The following is a 15,443-nucleotide window of genomic DNA, read 5'->3' on the forward strand; positions in this document are numbered from 1 at the left end:
CGTCCTCCTTATTTTTTCCCACAACAACAACAACCCTGTGAGGTGGGTTGGGCTAAGAAAGAGGGACGGGCCCAAAGTCTCCCAGCCGGCTTTCGTGCCTAAGGCAGAACTAGAACTCACCCATCTCTTGGTGATTGGTCCAGAATCGCCTAGTCAGTTTTCACATCTAAGGTGGGACTAGAACTCCCTGTCCCCTGGTGATTGGCCCAAAGTCACCCAGCTGCCTTTCATGCCTAAGGCAGAACTAGAATTCCCCATCTCCTGGTGATTGGCCCAAAATCACCTAGCCGGCTTTCATGCCTAAGGCAGAACTAGAACTCACCCATCTCTTGGTGATTGGCCCAGAATCGCCCAGTCAGTTTTCACATCTAAGGTGGGACTAGAACTCCCTGTCCCCTGGTGATTGGCCCAAAGTCACCCAGCTGCCTTTCATGCCTAAGGCAGAACTAGAACTCCCCGTCTCCTGGTGATTGGCCCAAAATCACCTAGCCAGCTTTCATGCCTAAAGCAGAACTAGAACTCACCCATCTCTTGGTGATTGGCCCAAAGTCACCCAGCCGGTTTTCACACCTAAGGCAGGACTAGAACTCCCAACTTCCTGGCTTCTAGCCAGGTGCTTTAACCACTAGACCAATCCGTCTCTCAACCCCCCCCTTGTGGTTCGCAGATGGCATTGCTGCTGCTGCAGTCCGCCTTGGATCTGGACCCAGACCAGTTCGCTCCCTACTACAAGGACCTCCTGCGCCTCTTCCATCAGACGCTCAACAACCGGAGTCAGCCGGCCGTCCTCTACTACTCCCTCCGGAGCTTGAGTGCCGTGGTTGGCGGACTGAGCTCCGACGAAGTGGTGGGTAGTCCCTCCTCTTCCTCTTTCGTCCTACCTCTCCTCTTTTTCTTCCTCCTGTTTTTGAGGCCGAAGCCTTCGAAGGACGTTGCTGGTAGAAAGTACCTCAAAGGGTCAGGGGAACTCTCTGCTACCAGATACATCTGCACCCCTCTCAATGCTCCTATGAACCTTTCCCCCTCCCTCCCAGCTGGATTGGCAGTGGCTGCTGGTCTAAAGATCCATTCAATCTTCTCCTCTGGATTACACAATGCCCTTTTTGGGGGGAAAATAATCTTTTTTTTTGAAACTGGATCTCTGGCGGATTGATTTTAGTGGATCAATCATATACTTTAATTTGAGTGGTGCGGTGGCCCGGAAGTGGAGCTCTCGCCTCACAATCAGGAGGCTGTGAGTTCGATCCTAAGGTAGAGGCCGATATTTTTCTCTCTCTGGGCATGTTGAGAATTTATCTGCTGAATATATGTAACTCCGTATTTGCAACAGGAAAGGCATCCGGCCAGGAAACATTCAACTCCATTCAGTTGCCCAGACTCCACCCCGCAAGTCATTAAAAGACAATGACGATGCATCATATGCTTTAAATGGCAAAATGAGGCGCTTAAAATCAAAATCCCTTTGAATCCAGGTGAAGTCTCGTGTTTTTAATGGTCGCCTCCAGAGCTGACTGGGGAATTCTGGGAGATGAAGTCAACTCGTCTTAAAATGGCTGAAGTTGAGAATTGGATTTAATTTTTAAAGTGTAATCAAATCATTGTTTTCTCCCTTTAGATGTCGGTTCTCCTTTTTTTTTCCAGACTCTGATGTCTTCCATGATGCCCAAAGTGATAGCAGCCATCCGGGAACTCATTCACGTGAACGAGGTGCGGTTTTTGTGTGCGCACGCGTGTAAAATGCTTGCTTTTAGCCGGCATAATGGCTGGGGAATTCTGGGAGTTGAAGTCCACCCATCTTAAAATGGCTGAAGTTGAGAAACATTGATATTAAGGGAAACTTCCTCCTGGCTTCCCATTAATGGGTCTACAGGTAGTCCTCGGCTTACGACCACAACTGATCCCAACATTTCCCTTGCTCAGCCACGCAGTTAAGTGAGCTTTGCTCCATTTTACGACCGTCCTTTGCCACCGCTGCTTTGCAACTCGCTGTGAAGCGAGTTTTGCCCCGTCTTACGACCTTTCTTGCCACCGTCGTTAAGTGAATCAATCCAGTTGTTAAGTGAGTAACACAGTTGTTAAGTGAATCCGGCTTTTCCCCCATTGACTTGTCCTTGTCAGAAGGTTGCAAAAAGGACCCCGGGACAATGCAACCATCATAAATACGAGTCAGTTGCCAGGGGCGTCTGAATTTTGATCACATGACCACTGGGGGATGCCTCAACGGTCATAAGTGTGAAAAACGGCCCTCGGTCACTTTTTCCAGCGCCGCTCTCACTTCGTCACTAAATGAACTGTCGTAAAGCGAGGAGCGCCTCTATGTGGGATTTCTCTCTTCTGCCCTAACCCCGTCTCCCTCCTCCTTAAATCTTAATTTCTCTCTGGCTAAAGGGATTTCTTAATTATCTTGGATCGCCCCGAATTTTCAGGCAAACGTCGCCGCAGGACGTAACCCTTCCTGCCAACCCTCCCGAGCTGGTTCTGCGTCCCCAGTGCCAGCCTGCCTCTCTGGGCCCCCCCAGGGGTCGAAATGCCAATTTTGAGCAGAGGATCGACCTGGTTAAGGGATCCTAGCTGCGGATGGGGGAATACAGCTGGCCTTCTCCAGCCTACCCCCATCCCGCCCGTCCCGATGGGTTAGGGGGGCTCTGGTTAACCCCGCTGGCTTAGGGGGTCTTGAGGCTCGTTGCCCCATCCAGAGGGTGCCAGTTTGGAGAGGGCTGCTGGTCTCTTCTGCATTCATCTAATCTAGGAGTGGAGAAAGATAGGCCCTCTCAGGCCTTGTGGACTTCAACTCCCAGAATTCCTGAGCCAGCCATTCTGGGAGTTGAAGTCCACAAGTCCTGAAAGGCTGGCTCGGGAATTCTGGGAGTTGAAGTCCACAGGTCCTGAAAGGCTGGCTAGGGAATTCTGGGAGTTGAAGTCCACAGGTCCTGAAAAGCTGGCTCAGGAATTCTGGGAGTTGAAGTCCACACGTCCTGAAAGGCTGGCTCGGGAATTCTGGGAGTTGAAGTCCACACGTCCTGAAAGGCTGGCTCGGGAATTCTGGGAGTTGAAGTCCACACGTCCTGAAAGGCTGGCTCGGGAATTCTGGGAGTTGAAGTCCACAGGTCCTGAAAGGCTGGCTCGGGAATTCTGGGAGTTGAAGTCCACAGGTCCTGAAAGGCTGGCTAGAGAATTCTGGGAGTTGAAGTCCATAGGTCCTGAAAAGCTGGCTCAGGAATTCTGGGAGTTGAAGTCCACACGTCCTGAAAGGCTGGCTCGGGAATTCTGGGAGTTGAAGTCCACATGTCCTGAAAAGCTGGCTCAGGAATTGTGGGAGTTGAAGTCCACACGTCCTGAAAGGCTGGCTCGGGAATTCTGGGAGTTGAAGTCCACATGTCCTGAAAAACTGGCTCAGGAATTGTGGGAGTTGAAGTCCACACGTCCTGAAAGGCTGGCTAGGGAATTCTGAGAGTTGAAGTCCACATGTCCTGAAAAACTGGCTCAGGAATTCTGGGAGTTGAAGTCCACACGTCCTGAAAGGCTGGCTCGGGAATTGTGGGAGTTGAAGTCCACACGTCCTGAAAGGCTGGCTCGGGAATTCTGGGAGTTGAAGTCCACACGTCCTGAAAGGCTGGCTCGGGAATTCTGGGAGTTGAAGTCCACACGTCCTGAAAGCCTCGCTCAGGAATTGTGGGAGTTGAAGTCCACACGTCCTGAAAGGCTGGCTCGGGAATTGTGGGAGTTGAAGTCCACACGTCCTGAAAGGCTGGCTCGGGAATTCTGGGAGTTGAAGTCCACACGTCCTGAAAGGCTGGCTCGGGAATTCTGGGAGTTGAAGTCCACACGTCCTGAAAGGCTGGCTCGGGAATTCTGGGAGTTGAAGTCCACACGTCCTGAAAGCCTCGCTCAGGAATTGTGGGAGTTGAAGTCCACACGTCCTGAAAGGCTGGCTCGGGAATTCTGCTAGTTGAAGTCCACACGTCCTGAAAGGCTGGCTCGGGAATTCTGGGAGTTGAAGTCCACACGTCCTGAAAGGGCCTATCGTTCTCCACCCCTCATCTAATCCTCAAAATGCAATGTATTGGGTGTCCCCCCCCACCTCCATTTTCTTTTCTAACTTGCCCCCCCCCTCTCCCATCTTCCAGGTCCACGCAAGCGAAGCGATGGAGGTTTTTGACGAACTCCTAGAAACCGAAGTTGCCATCGTGGTCCAGCATCTCTCGGAAGTCGTGAACTTCTGCCTGGAGGTGACCGGCATGGGCGGGCTGGCCACACCCCATTCCTGCTACTTGATCCAGCCTCCTGGTGCCCCCTACTGGCCAGGCCTCTTTCCTGCCACCTTCTGCAGCCCCTGGTGCCCCCTGCTGGCCACACTGCTTTCTGTCCCCTGCTCTGATCCCCTCGTGCCCCCTGATGGCCACCCCTCTTTCCTGCTATCTTATCTTCTGCAGTTCTTTGAAGCCCCCTGTTGGCCGCGCCTCTTTACTGCAACCTCCAATCCCCCGGCGCCCCCTGCTGGCCTCACCTTTTTCCGGCTAGACTCCATAGACACCCCCAGCTGACCACGCCTCTTTCCTGCCATTTGCTCTAGCACCCCGATTCCCCCTGCTGGTCATGCCTTTTTCCCCCGACACTTACTCCATTTCCTGGCGCCCCCTGCTGGTCACGCCTCTTTCCTGCCACCTGCTCCACCCTCCTGGCGCCCCCTGCTGGTCATGCGTCTTTCCTGACACTGCATCCCCTGGCACCCCCTTGCTGGTCACGCCTCTTTCCTGCCACCTGCTCCACCCTCCTGGCGCCCCCTGCTGGTCATGCATCTTTCCTGACACTGCATCCCATGGCGCCCCCTGCTGGCCACGCCTCTTTCCTGCCACCTGCTCCAGATCCCGCAAGTCCCCCTAACCGACCACGCCTTTTTCCTAACGCCACCCCCGGTGCCTCCTGCTGGCCACGCCTGTTTCCTGACACCTCCAATCCCCATGGCGCCCCCTGTTGGCTGGGGACCGATCCGGCTACCCCTGATTCCCTCTTTTTTTCCCCCACAGGTGGCCTCCAACCAGCAGCTGAGTGACGGCCTGCGGGTGAAGGCGCTCTCCTGCGTCAGCTACCTCATCAAGCTGAAGAGCAAGGTCAGGAATGCCGCCTTCCCGGCTCCCTCCCCCACTTCCGGAACGGCGTCTTGCCCTCTCCTCCTCTGCCACAGAGCGCCCCCCCTCCCCTCAACTGTCGCCGCCACTTTCTTGCCCCCCTCTCAGGCCATCCTGAAGCACAAGCTCCTCTCGCCCATCCTGACCACCCTCTTCCCCATCATGAGCGCGGAGCCTCCCCCCGGACAGATGGACACGGAGGACGAGTTGACCGAGGAAGAGATCGAAGATCACGCGGAAGTCCAGACACCCAAACACTTCGCGGTCCAGGTCTGGCTTTTTGGGGGGGGGCGTGGACGGGGACACAGCAATCTCTCCCATTTCAACTCTCCTCACTTCCCAGGATGCTCCGGGTTTTGTGGGTTCCGCCTTCTCTCTCCCAGAATCCCTTGTGTCCGTGTCCGGCTGCTTTTTACTCACCCCGCCACTGGGTCCACAACTCCCAGGATGCCCCCCTCTCCCCTGGTTCATTCCCAGAATCCCTTGCTGCAGGTCCCAGTGGGACTTCTGTCTTAGAGCAGGGATCTCCAAAATTGGCCACTGTAAGACAAGTGGACTTCGATCGGCGGTTTTGTGGAGTGTGATTCAATGGGTTGAGTTCCCACAGCACAATAAACCACAAATCTTGGCTTATTCCCCACAGAGCTACAATACACTACGGCCAAACCAGAAACGATTATGGTTTAGAGTCAAGTGAGAGCTCTCCAAATTGGCAACTTTAAGACTGCTGGACTTCAATCGGCAGTTTGTGGGGTGTGATTCAACAGGTGGAGTTCCCTCAGCACAATAAACCCCGAATCTTGGCTTATTCCCAGCAGGGCTATGATACACTATGCCCCAAACAGAGAAACTATAGTAGATTATGGTTTAGTTAGGGTCAAGTGAGGGCTCTCCAAATTTGCAACTTTAATTTCAATCAGTGGTTTGTGGGGTGTGATTCAATAAGTGGCGTTCCCACAGCACAGGAAACCACAAATCTTGGCTTATTCCAAGCAGAGCTGCAATACAAAACTTTTAAGACTGCTGCACTTCAATCGGCAGTTTGTGGAGTGCGATTCAATGGGTGGAGTTTCCCCAGCACAATAAACCACAAATCTTGGCTTATTCCCAGCAGAGCTATGATTACACCATGCCCAAAACAGAGAATACAGCAGATTATGGTTTAGGGTCACGTGAGAATCTAGAGCAGCGAATCTCCAATCTTGACAAGGTTAAGACGGGTGGACTTCAACTCCCAGAATTCTCCAGCCAGCAGAGCTATGCTGGCTGGGGAATTCTGGGAGTTGAAGTCCACCCGTCTTAACCTTCCCAAGTTTGGAGGCACCTGCCCTATAGGATCTGCCATCAAACCTTTGGTTTCCTTCCCCCCAACAGGTGATTGACATGCTGGCTCTGTACCTGCCCCCCGAAAAGCTTTTCCCCCAGCTGGTGAGTAGGAACATTTTTTTGGGACGGTGGGTTTCAAAATGACGACAAAGGGGGCCAGCCAAGCCTTAATAGCACTCCTGTCGGTTTGCCCCCCCCCTCCTCCAGACCCCTCTAATGGAACCGGCGCTTTTGAGCCCCAACCCTTACCACCGGAAGGCCGGCCTCATGTGTTTGGCGGTGCTGGCCGAAGGCTGCGGAGATCACATCCGTAACAAGTACGTAACCCGGTCGGTTTGCAATCAGGCCCTGTGTTCCAATCACAGGCAGAGTGTTGTGGCTCCGTTGCCTGAGCCTGGGCTATCGACAGATGCAGACTCTGAGAGTGAGGAAGAGGAGTTGGCAAGGCCTCCCTCTCCAGGACCCTCCTCTCTGGCAATGCCTCCGGAGGACACCGAAGGCCAAATGATAGGCTCAGAGCCAAGCACGTCCCCGCAGCCAGAGGTGGACAGCGACGAAGGAGATAAGTGCTGGCTGGACCCTCGCCAGAGGCGCAGGGAGAAGCGTGCGCAGCAGAGGGGAAGGCGTGCCAGAGATTAGCTGAGTCACTGGACCACACCCCACAGGGTATAAATGTGGGTGCGGTGGCCGGTTCAGTTTGTGACGAGCAAAAACTAGAAATAATCCATGATCTCTGCGTTACTGGACTTTGCCTGCTTTATCGGACTGCATTTGGATTAATCCTTGTATTGTTGAAAACTCTGCCTGTTTTATCGGAATGCTGGCAGTCTAATCTTTGTTTTGTGTGAGTAAAGTCTGAATTGGCAGCTAGCCACTGGGTTGCTGCCAGCTTTATTTTCAAAGAATTTTGTGGTGTGGCTTATTAACTCCGGGCCGTCTGTGGGGCTGCATGAGTGGAACGGGGACAGAACACAGTCCTCGACTTAACGGCTATAAGGGAGATAAATCGTAACCCCAACCCGATTTTGGCTCGGGGGTTCTCTTGAGATGCTCTAGGTCTCCTTCATATATGTCCATCTCTCCACAGACATCTTCAGCCCATGCTCCAGGTGGTGTGCCGAGCATTGACGGACGACAGCCAGGTAGTACGCAATGCGGCACTGTTCGCCTTGGGCCAGTTCTCCGAGAATCTGCAGGTGAGTCGAAAGGAGAAAGCAGTTTATCATTTGAATAATGACTACTTATTAAATTAAAAGTTAAGCTATTATTAAATATCCATGGAGATTCTCGGTCATCCAGGTGGTCTAGAGGTAGAGCTCTTGCCTTCATAATCAGGAGACTATGAGTTCGATCCTAGGTAGAGACGGATATTTCTCTCTCTCTCACTGAGTACATTGAGACTATATCTGCTGCGAACTCCGCATTGGCGACAGGAAAGGCATCCGGCCAGTAAACACTCAGCTCCGTTCGGTTGCTCAGACTCCACCCCGCAAGGGATTACGGAGTCATTAAACAAACAAACAAACAAACAAAATTTCTCAGTCATCATCCAGGTCATGGTTGTCCCAAAGATGCTTTTTCAAGAGGCATCTGGTTTTTCCTTGAAGACATTTCGCTTCTCATCCAAGAAGCTTCTTCAGCTCTGACTGGATGATGGAGGACGGAAGGATTTAATACTCCTTGGAGACAGCTGGTCATTTGCATCCTTTTTTAGAGAGTCATTGAGGCAGTCTATGCAGTCCAATGCAGGGAGCCCTGTGCAGATCTGGACATTGGGGAAACAAAACAACCACTTCACAACCGCAGGGCACGACATAGAAGAAACCCATCAGGACTTATTTCAGCCGTCCATCTGCATTTAAAAGACAAAGGCCACTCTTTCCTCACAATCGTTCCTCACAATCCAGTCAGAGCTGAAGAAGCTTCTTGGATGAGAAGCGAAACGTCTTCAAAGAAAAACCAGAAAGTCCAGTTTGCCTCTTGAAAAAAACCACTTTTGGGACTAGTATTAAATAATGTTTATCTTTATGCTCTCCAAGTTCGAAGCTCCCATTTGCAGGCAGATGCATCCTGTGCTTCACGTCTCCCTGCAATCCAAAGTTTGAATCCCGTTATTAAGAAAGAAAAATTTTACCTCAGTCACAAAACCAATCCGTTGGGTTTTTATTTAATATATTTATCTCTCAGATTTCAGGGTTGCCTGACTCCAAAAATGGACTTTTGGTGGCTTCAAATTTTTTTTAAAACCCCCACACAGGTCATCCTCGACTTGAAACATTCATTTAATGACCGAAGTTACGACAGCCCTGAAAAAAGTGATAACCGGTCCTCGCAAATAATTAAATTACATTATTAAATTTCATTAAGTTATTAAATTTCATTAAGAAATTAAATTAAATTAAATTAAATTAAATTAAATTAAATAATTAAATTAAATTAAATTAAATTAAATTAAATTAAATTAAATTAAATTAAATTAAATTAAGAAATATTCACCTCAGTCGCAAAACCAATTCATGGTCTTTTTATTTAATTTATTTAATTAATTAATTTATTTAATATATTTATTTCTCAGATTTCAGGGCTGCCTGATTCCAAAAATAGACTTTTTGTTGGCTTCACATTTTTTAAAAATGAAAAAAATCCACACAGGTCATTATCGACTTGGAAACATTCATTTAATGACCGAAGTTACGACAGCCTTGAAAAAAGGGACGACCGGTCCTCGCACTTACGACCGGTGCAACATCTTCACACTTTACAGGATCAAAATTTGGGTGAACGAGTTCCCGAGTTCCCAGCTTGTGATTCTGCGACCGCGGGAAAGCTGCGACGGTCATAAAACCGAGGACCGGTCTTCAGTCCCTTTTTTTTTGGCCCCGTAATTTCAAACGGCCGTTAAAGAAAGGACTGTTAAAGCGAGGACTGCTCGCCCTATAAAATCCATGCCTTAGTTTTTATCGAGTTGCTAAATTTTGTCCTCATTTTTTTTTTAATCTTTCCTAACCGTAGCCGGACATCGCTCGTTTTTCGGATGAAATTATGCCCCTCCTGCTTCGCTACCTGGAGGGGGTCCAGCTGGCCCACACCACCCACCTGGCCAAGGCCTACTACGCTCTGGAGAACTTTGTGGAGAATCTGGGTGAGACTCCCGAAACCTAATTTTCCACATAAATCCATTTTCTGGCCTGCATAAGTAGTCCTCGACTTACGACCATCATTGAGCCTGGAATTGTGGTCATTAAGCGAGTGTTTGTGTGACCAATCCGATTTTATGACACTTTTTTTTTTTTTTTGCAATGGTCATTAAGCGAACGGTCATACATTGAGAACCACCTAAAAGGTGTGTTCTTCTGCTGCAGGAAATTTAAGAGGGGAGGACTTCAACTCCCAGAATTCTTTTATGCGGACTAGGGAATTCTGGGAGTTGAAGTCCGCCTCTCTTAAAGTGACGCAGGTCGAAAAACACAATAAAATGTAGCTTTGGTAGCTGTGTCTCTGAACTGTACAGGTGGTCCTCGGCTTAATGACCACGATTGAGCCCAGAATTTCGGTTGCTAAGGGAGAAATTTGCCTCATTTTACGACTCTTCTGGCCGCGTTGGTGAAGTGAAACGCTGCAGTTTGTTAAATTAGTCCCATGGTCCTTAAGTGAATCTGGCTTCCCTGTTGACTTTGCTTGTCAGAAGGGGGAATCATGTGACCCCGGGACACTGCGACCGTCGTAAATGTGAGCCCGTTGCCAAGCATCCGAATGTAAATCACGTGACCGTGGGAATGCTTCAGACGGTCATTAAGTGTGAAAAACGGTCATAAAGTCCTTTTTTTCAGTGCCGTTATAACTTCGAACAGTCACTAAACGGAACAGTTGTAAGTCCAGGACTACCTGTATTATGACATAATAGCTGAATTATTAACAAATTTCTCTCTGCTCCCAACAGAAGACAAGATTGCGCCCTACTTGCCAGCTCTGATGGAGAGGATGCTCGACACCTTGACCTCCTCCGGAACTCCCCGCACCAAGGAGCTGGCAGTTAGCGCCATCGGAGCCATTGGTAGGCCGATCTCCTGACACACACAGACCCAAATGCGCATACACCCTGAGAGAGGAACTGGCCCACCTTTACGCCTGAGGTGGAACTAGAACTCACCGTCTCCTGGTGATTGGCCCAAAGTCACTTTAATGCCTAAGGCGGGACTAGAACTCACCATCTCCTGGTGATTGGCCCAAAGTCATTTTTGTGTCTAAAGCGGGACTAGATCTCCCCGTCTCCTGGTGGTTGGCCCAAAGTCACTTTCGTGTGTAAGGCGGGACTAGATCTCCCCGTCTCCTGGTGGTTGGCCCAAAGTCACTTTCGCGTGTAAGGCGGGACTAGAACTCCCCGTCTCCTGGTGGTTGGCCCAAAGTCACTTTCGTGTGTAAGGCGGGACTAGAACTCCCCGTCTCCTGGTGGTTGGCCCAAAGTCAGTTTCGTGCCTAAAACGGGACTAGAACTCCCCGTCTCCTGGTGGTTGGCCCAAAGTCACTTTCGTGCCTAAGGTGGAACTAGAACTCACCGTCTCCTGGTGGTTGGCCCAAAGTCAGTTTCGTGCCTAAGGCGGAACTAGAACTCACCGTCTCCTGGTGGTTGGCCCAAAGTCACTTTCGTGTCTAAGGCGGGATTAGAACTCCCCATCTCCTGGTGATTGGCCCAAAGTCACTTTCGTGTCTAAGGTGGAACTAGAACTCCCCATCTCCTGGTGGTTGGCCCAAAGTCACTTTCGTGTCTAAGGTGGAACTAGAACTCCCCGTCTCCTGGTGGTTGGCCCAAAGTCACTTTCGTGCGTAAAACGGGACTAGAACTCCCCGTCTCTTGGTGATTGGCCCAAAGTCACTTTGGTGCCTAAGGTGGGACTAGAAATCTCCATCTCCTGGTGATTGGCCCAAAGACACTTTCGTGCCTAAGGTGGGACTAGAATTCCCTGTCTCCTGGTGATTGGCCCAAAGTCAGTTTCGTGCCTAAGATGGGACTAGAATTCCCTGTCTCCTGGTGGTTGGCCCAAAGTACTTTGGTGCCTAAGGTGGAACTAGAACTCTCCGTCTCCTGGTGATTGGCCCAAAGTCACCCAGCCGGCTGTCCTGCCTAAGGCGAGTCTAGAACTCCCAGTCCCCCAGTTTCTAGCCCTGTGCCTTCCTCACTAGGCCAAACTGGCTCACAGATCTGTCTATAGCAAGGCAGGTTGCACGCCCCAGATTCCTCAGATCCTTTCCGGTGGAATCCGTCCCCTGCTGATCCTCATCCCTTGTGATCTCCAGCCCAGGCTGCCAAGGAATCTCTTCTGCCGTATTTCCAAGCCATCATGGAGCACCTGACCAGTTACATGCTGACCACGCGGGAAGAACTCAGGCCCGTCCAGATACAGTCTGTCGGTATGGAAAAACCTTCACAACCCTTACGGCCGTCGTTAAAATGAAACGCATCGGGTATCCGGCCTTTTGGCTTATAAAATTTCCAAAATAACTTAATAATGTTTTTAAAAAGCCAATTTAAGGTCTGGTTTGCTTTCCAAGCTTGGTTCAATTTAAAAATATAACTATGTATGTATGTATGTATGTATGTATGTATGTCTTTGGTTATTCGGGTTTTCTCCCATGTAAAATTGGAGGTGTCTTGGCAACGTTTCGACGAAGTCTCATTCGTCATCTTCAGGCTGGTGTTTTCGGCTTCGTGCTTCTAGGAGCAATGTGTGTGATTGCAGCTGTTTCTTCCTTTTAATCGATAGATAGATAGATAGATAGATAGATAGATAGATAGATAGATAGATAGATAGATAGATAGATAGAATCTATCTATCTATCTATCTATCTATCTATCTATCTATCTATCTATCTATCTATCTATCTATCTATCTATCTATCTATCTATCTATCTATCTTGGTAAAGAAGACCAGGACAAGAAAATCCATTTAATGATGTTACTTAGTCAGCTAATGAAATGTTCAAAAATTAAATTGAATTAAATTAATTGAATTAAATTAAATTGAAACAAACTTAGAGAGCAAACCACTGCCAAAAAAATAAAATAAAGATTTATTATATTATTTATTAAATAGTTTTATGTGGCCACCCAACTCACAGTCCGTCTGGGCAGCGTACAACGTTTAAAAATAATAGAAAAACCCCAGAATTCCCCATCAAAAAGTGACTGTTTGAAGTTCAAAAAAGAAAATATGACAGGATTGTGTTTCACACTTACGACCATTGCATTTTATGACAGTTGCAGTGTCCCGGGGTCACATAATCCGACAAAGCAAAGTCAACGGGGAAGCCAGGTTCACTTAACAACCATGTTGCTAACTGAGCCACGGCAGGGATTCACTTAAGGACTGTGGTGAGAAAGGTCGTAAAATGAGGCAAAACTCACTTAACAACTGTCTGGCTTAACAAGAGAAATTTTGAGCCCAATTGTAGTCCTTAAGTCGAGGGCTACCTGTCTATACAGATAGTCCTCAAGTTACGGCCATAATGGAACCCGCCCATTATGTGACCGGCCCAATAATACACCCTTTTTTGCAATGGTCACTCAGGGCAAGCAGCCGTTGTTAAGCGAACAGCGTTTGGCTTGTTGGCTGGGGAATTCTGGGAGTTGAAGTCCACACGTCACAAAATGGCCGCGGCCGAGAAATTTCTGATTTATCCACGCCTCCCTGTTCCGTTTCGCAGAGACAATGGCTATCCTTGCCAACGTCCTGGATAACGACATCTTCCGGCCGCTTTCCGAGAAGTGTTGCCAGCTTGGACTGGATCTCTGCGACAGAGTGGACGACCCAGACTTGCGACGATGCACGTAAGTCTGTCAGGGCCGTCCCCGTCACCTGGTGGTGACTTTTCCCCTCTCGTCTCGGGTTCCTTTTGAACCCCAGCCTACCGTATACGGGTGGGTTTTCAGTGATGGGAAATTGTCACCATGTTTGAAGGTGCCTTCTGGGCACCCTGAGAATATATCTGCTGAACAAAACTCCGTATTGGTGACAGGAAAGGCATCTGGCCATTAAAAAACACTGCTGGCTCCATTCAGTTGCCCAGACTCCACTCCGCAAGGGATTATGGGCTTGTTAAAAGGACTCTTTCTCCTCACAAATCTGGGTTGTAAGTAGCTTTGTGGGATCCGCTGTAACTTTGAACGGTCACTAAGCGATCGGTCGTAAGTGGAGGTCGTTAAGTGAATCAGACTGTCATTAAGCAAATTCAGCGTCCCCCTTGAGGCTGGAAAGGTTGCGAATGGTGATCACATGACCCCAGGACCTTTGTCCGCTGCGGGGGTGGGAGAATGTTCTCAGTGTACAGGTAGTCCTCGACTTACGGCCGCAATCGAGGCCAAACATTCCATCGCTAAGCGAGACATCCGTGAAGTAAATTTTTGCCCTGTTTTACAACCTTCCTCACTACCGTTGTTGAGCAAATCACTGCGGTGGTTAAGCAAGTTAACATGGTTGTTAAGTGAATCTGGCTTCGTGAGAAGGTCGCAAAGGGGGATCACATGACCCTTCCCCCCGGAACACTGCGACCGTCATAAATACGAGTCGGTCAGAATTTTGATCACGTGACCACAGAGGGGGGGAGATGCTGCTGACAGCAGATGCATGAAAAACAGTCACGTCACTTTTTAAAGTGTCGTCGTAACTTCCAATAGTCACTAAACAGATCATCGTAAGTCGAGGACTACCTGTAATGTTAATTTTTTTGGGTTGCCAACGCCCAAAACGAGCCTTTTTTTTAACCCAAAATCTTCTGCCGCCTTTTAGGTACAGCCTTTTCAGCTCCCTCGCGAACGTCATGGGGGATTCGATCACCCCGTACCTGCCTCGGATAACGACGCTTTTGATTTATTCCCTCAAATCCACCGAGGGCATCAAGGTGAGACGGCGCTCCCCCACCCCTGCCGTCTAGGGCTGGGGAATTCTGGGAGTTGAAGTCCAACCAGTCTTCCAATTGCTGAGTTTTAGACTTTCGAATCACACTTCTGAGCGCTGATGATGTTACCTAGTTGGGTCATGAGATGTCTGCGAGAAAACCAGCTCAGAGAACACCAAGGACCCCACAGTTCTCCTCTTTCATTCTGTAAACCCTACTCCCTCATAGCACTGATATTGTTACCTACTTGGGTCAGGAGATTTCTGCGAGAAAACAAATCAGCTCAGAGAGCACCAAGGACCCCACAGTCCTCCTCTTCCTCCTCCATTCCGTAATCCCTCATAGCACTGATATTGTTATCTAGACGGGTCACGAGACGTCCGCGAGAAAACAAACCAGCTCAGAGATCCCCCCCCAAGGACCCCACGGTTCAACCCTGAGCTATAGACATTCCCTTCTACCCATTGTTTTCATTGTCATTCTGCTTCTAAGTCTCCCAGATTTCTTAAATTTGTGTTGTGGCCCGTCAGCGGCCTGTGCAGATTGTAGCTGATTCCGACAACGAGGAGGCTGGGGTGGTGCTGTGCCAGCAACCTGTGCAGCTGGCACTCAAGTCGGACAGTGAGGAGGCTGGAGAAGATGTGGTGCCAGAGGCGGGGATTCAGCCAGGGCCTTCAGAACCTCCAGAAGCTCCCATAAGTGAAGAGGACGAAGAGGAGGAGCCTCTTCTCGATGCCCGGGCGCGCAGAGCTGCCAAAAGGCAGGAGTGGCTCCTCAGGAGGAGGTCTCCTCGAGAGTAAGGCTTGGGGTGAATTGGCCACTCCCTCAGCCTATTTAAGGAGGAACGCCGATTGCAGCAAGCTGTAGGGAACAACTTTAGTTCACTCTCGTGTCTGGATTCTCTGCAAAATTGCTTCTGGGCTTGAAAGTTTATTAACAGTCTTTGGTTGAAAAAGACTGAGTTATTTGAGTACAATAAGCTTTGTATAGAGTTTGTGTGTGCTGCGTTCTTTGGGGTCCATAGCTGGGGCCGAACAATTTGCTCCATAAAACAATCTGCCTTTTTGTTTTTGTTTTTCTTAAAACTCGGGTTT

The 15,443-nt window shown here is 49.5% G+C and overlaps 1 protein-coding gene across 2 annotated transcripts in view; it reads left to right on the top strand.

Annotated features, from left to right (window-relative positions):
* Positions 1-15,443, top strand: part of IPO4 (importin 4) — a 45,473-nt gene that overhangs the window by 8,119 nt on the left and 21,911 nt on the right. For both annotated transcript variants that reach the window (XM_087891657.1, XM_087891658.1), the window contains exons 6-18: positions 668-847; positions 1,642-1,707; positions 4,128-4,229; positions 5,028-5,111; positions 5,238-5,399; positions 6,504-6,557; positions 6,663-6,772; positions 7,543-7,651; positions 9,468-9,597; positions 10,396-10,509; positions 11,751-11,864; positions 13,159-13,282; positions 14,241-14,352. In XM_087891657.1, the coding sequence (XP_087747783.1) occupies positions 668-847; positions 1,642-1,707; positions 4,128-4,229; positions 5,028-5,111; positions 5,238-5,399; positions 6,504-6,557; positions 6,663-6,772; positions 7,543-7,651; positions 9,468-9,597; positions 10,396-10,509; positions 11,751-11,864; positions 13,159-13,282; positions 14,241-14,352 (1,461 nt within the window). The remainder of the gene's footprint in view (positions 1-667; positions 848-1,641; positions 1,708-4,127; positions 4,230-5,027; positions 5,112-5,237; positions 5,400-6,503; positions 6,558-6,662; positions 6,773-7,542; positions 7,652-9,467; positions 9,598-10,395; positions 10,510-11,750; positions 11,865-13,158; positions 13,283-14,240; positions 14,353-15,443) is intronic.

Source organism: Pantherophis guttatus, chromosome 4 (genome assembly GCF_059756535.1).
Source record: "Pantherophis guttatus breed Tessera chromosome 4, ASM5975653v1, whole genome shotgun sequence".
Classification (NCBI taxonomy): domain Eukaryota; kingdom Metazoa; phylum Chordata; class Lepidosauria; order Squamata; family Colubridae; genus Pantherophis; species Pantherophis guttatus.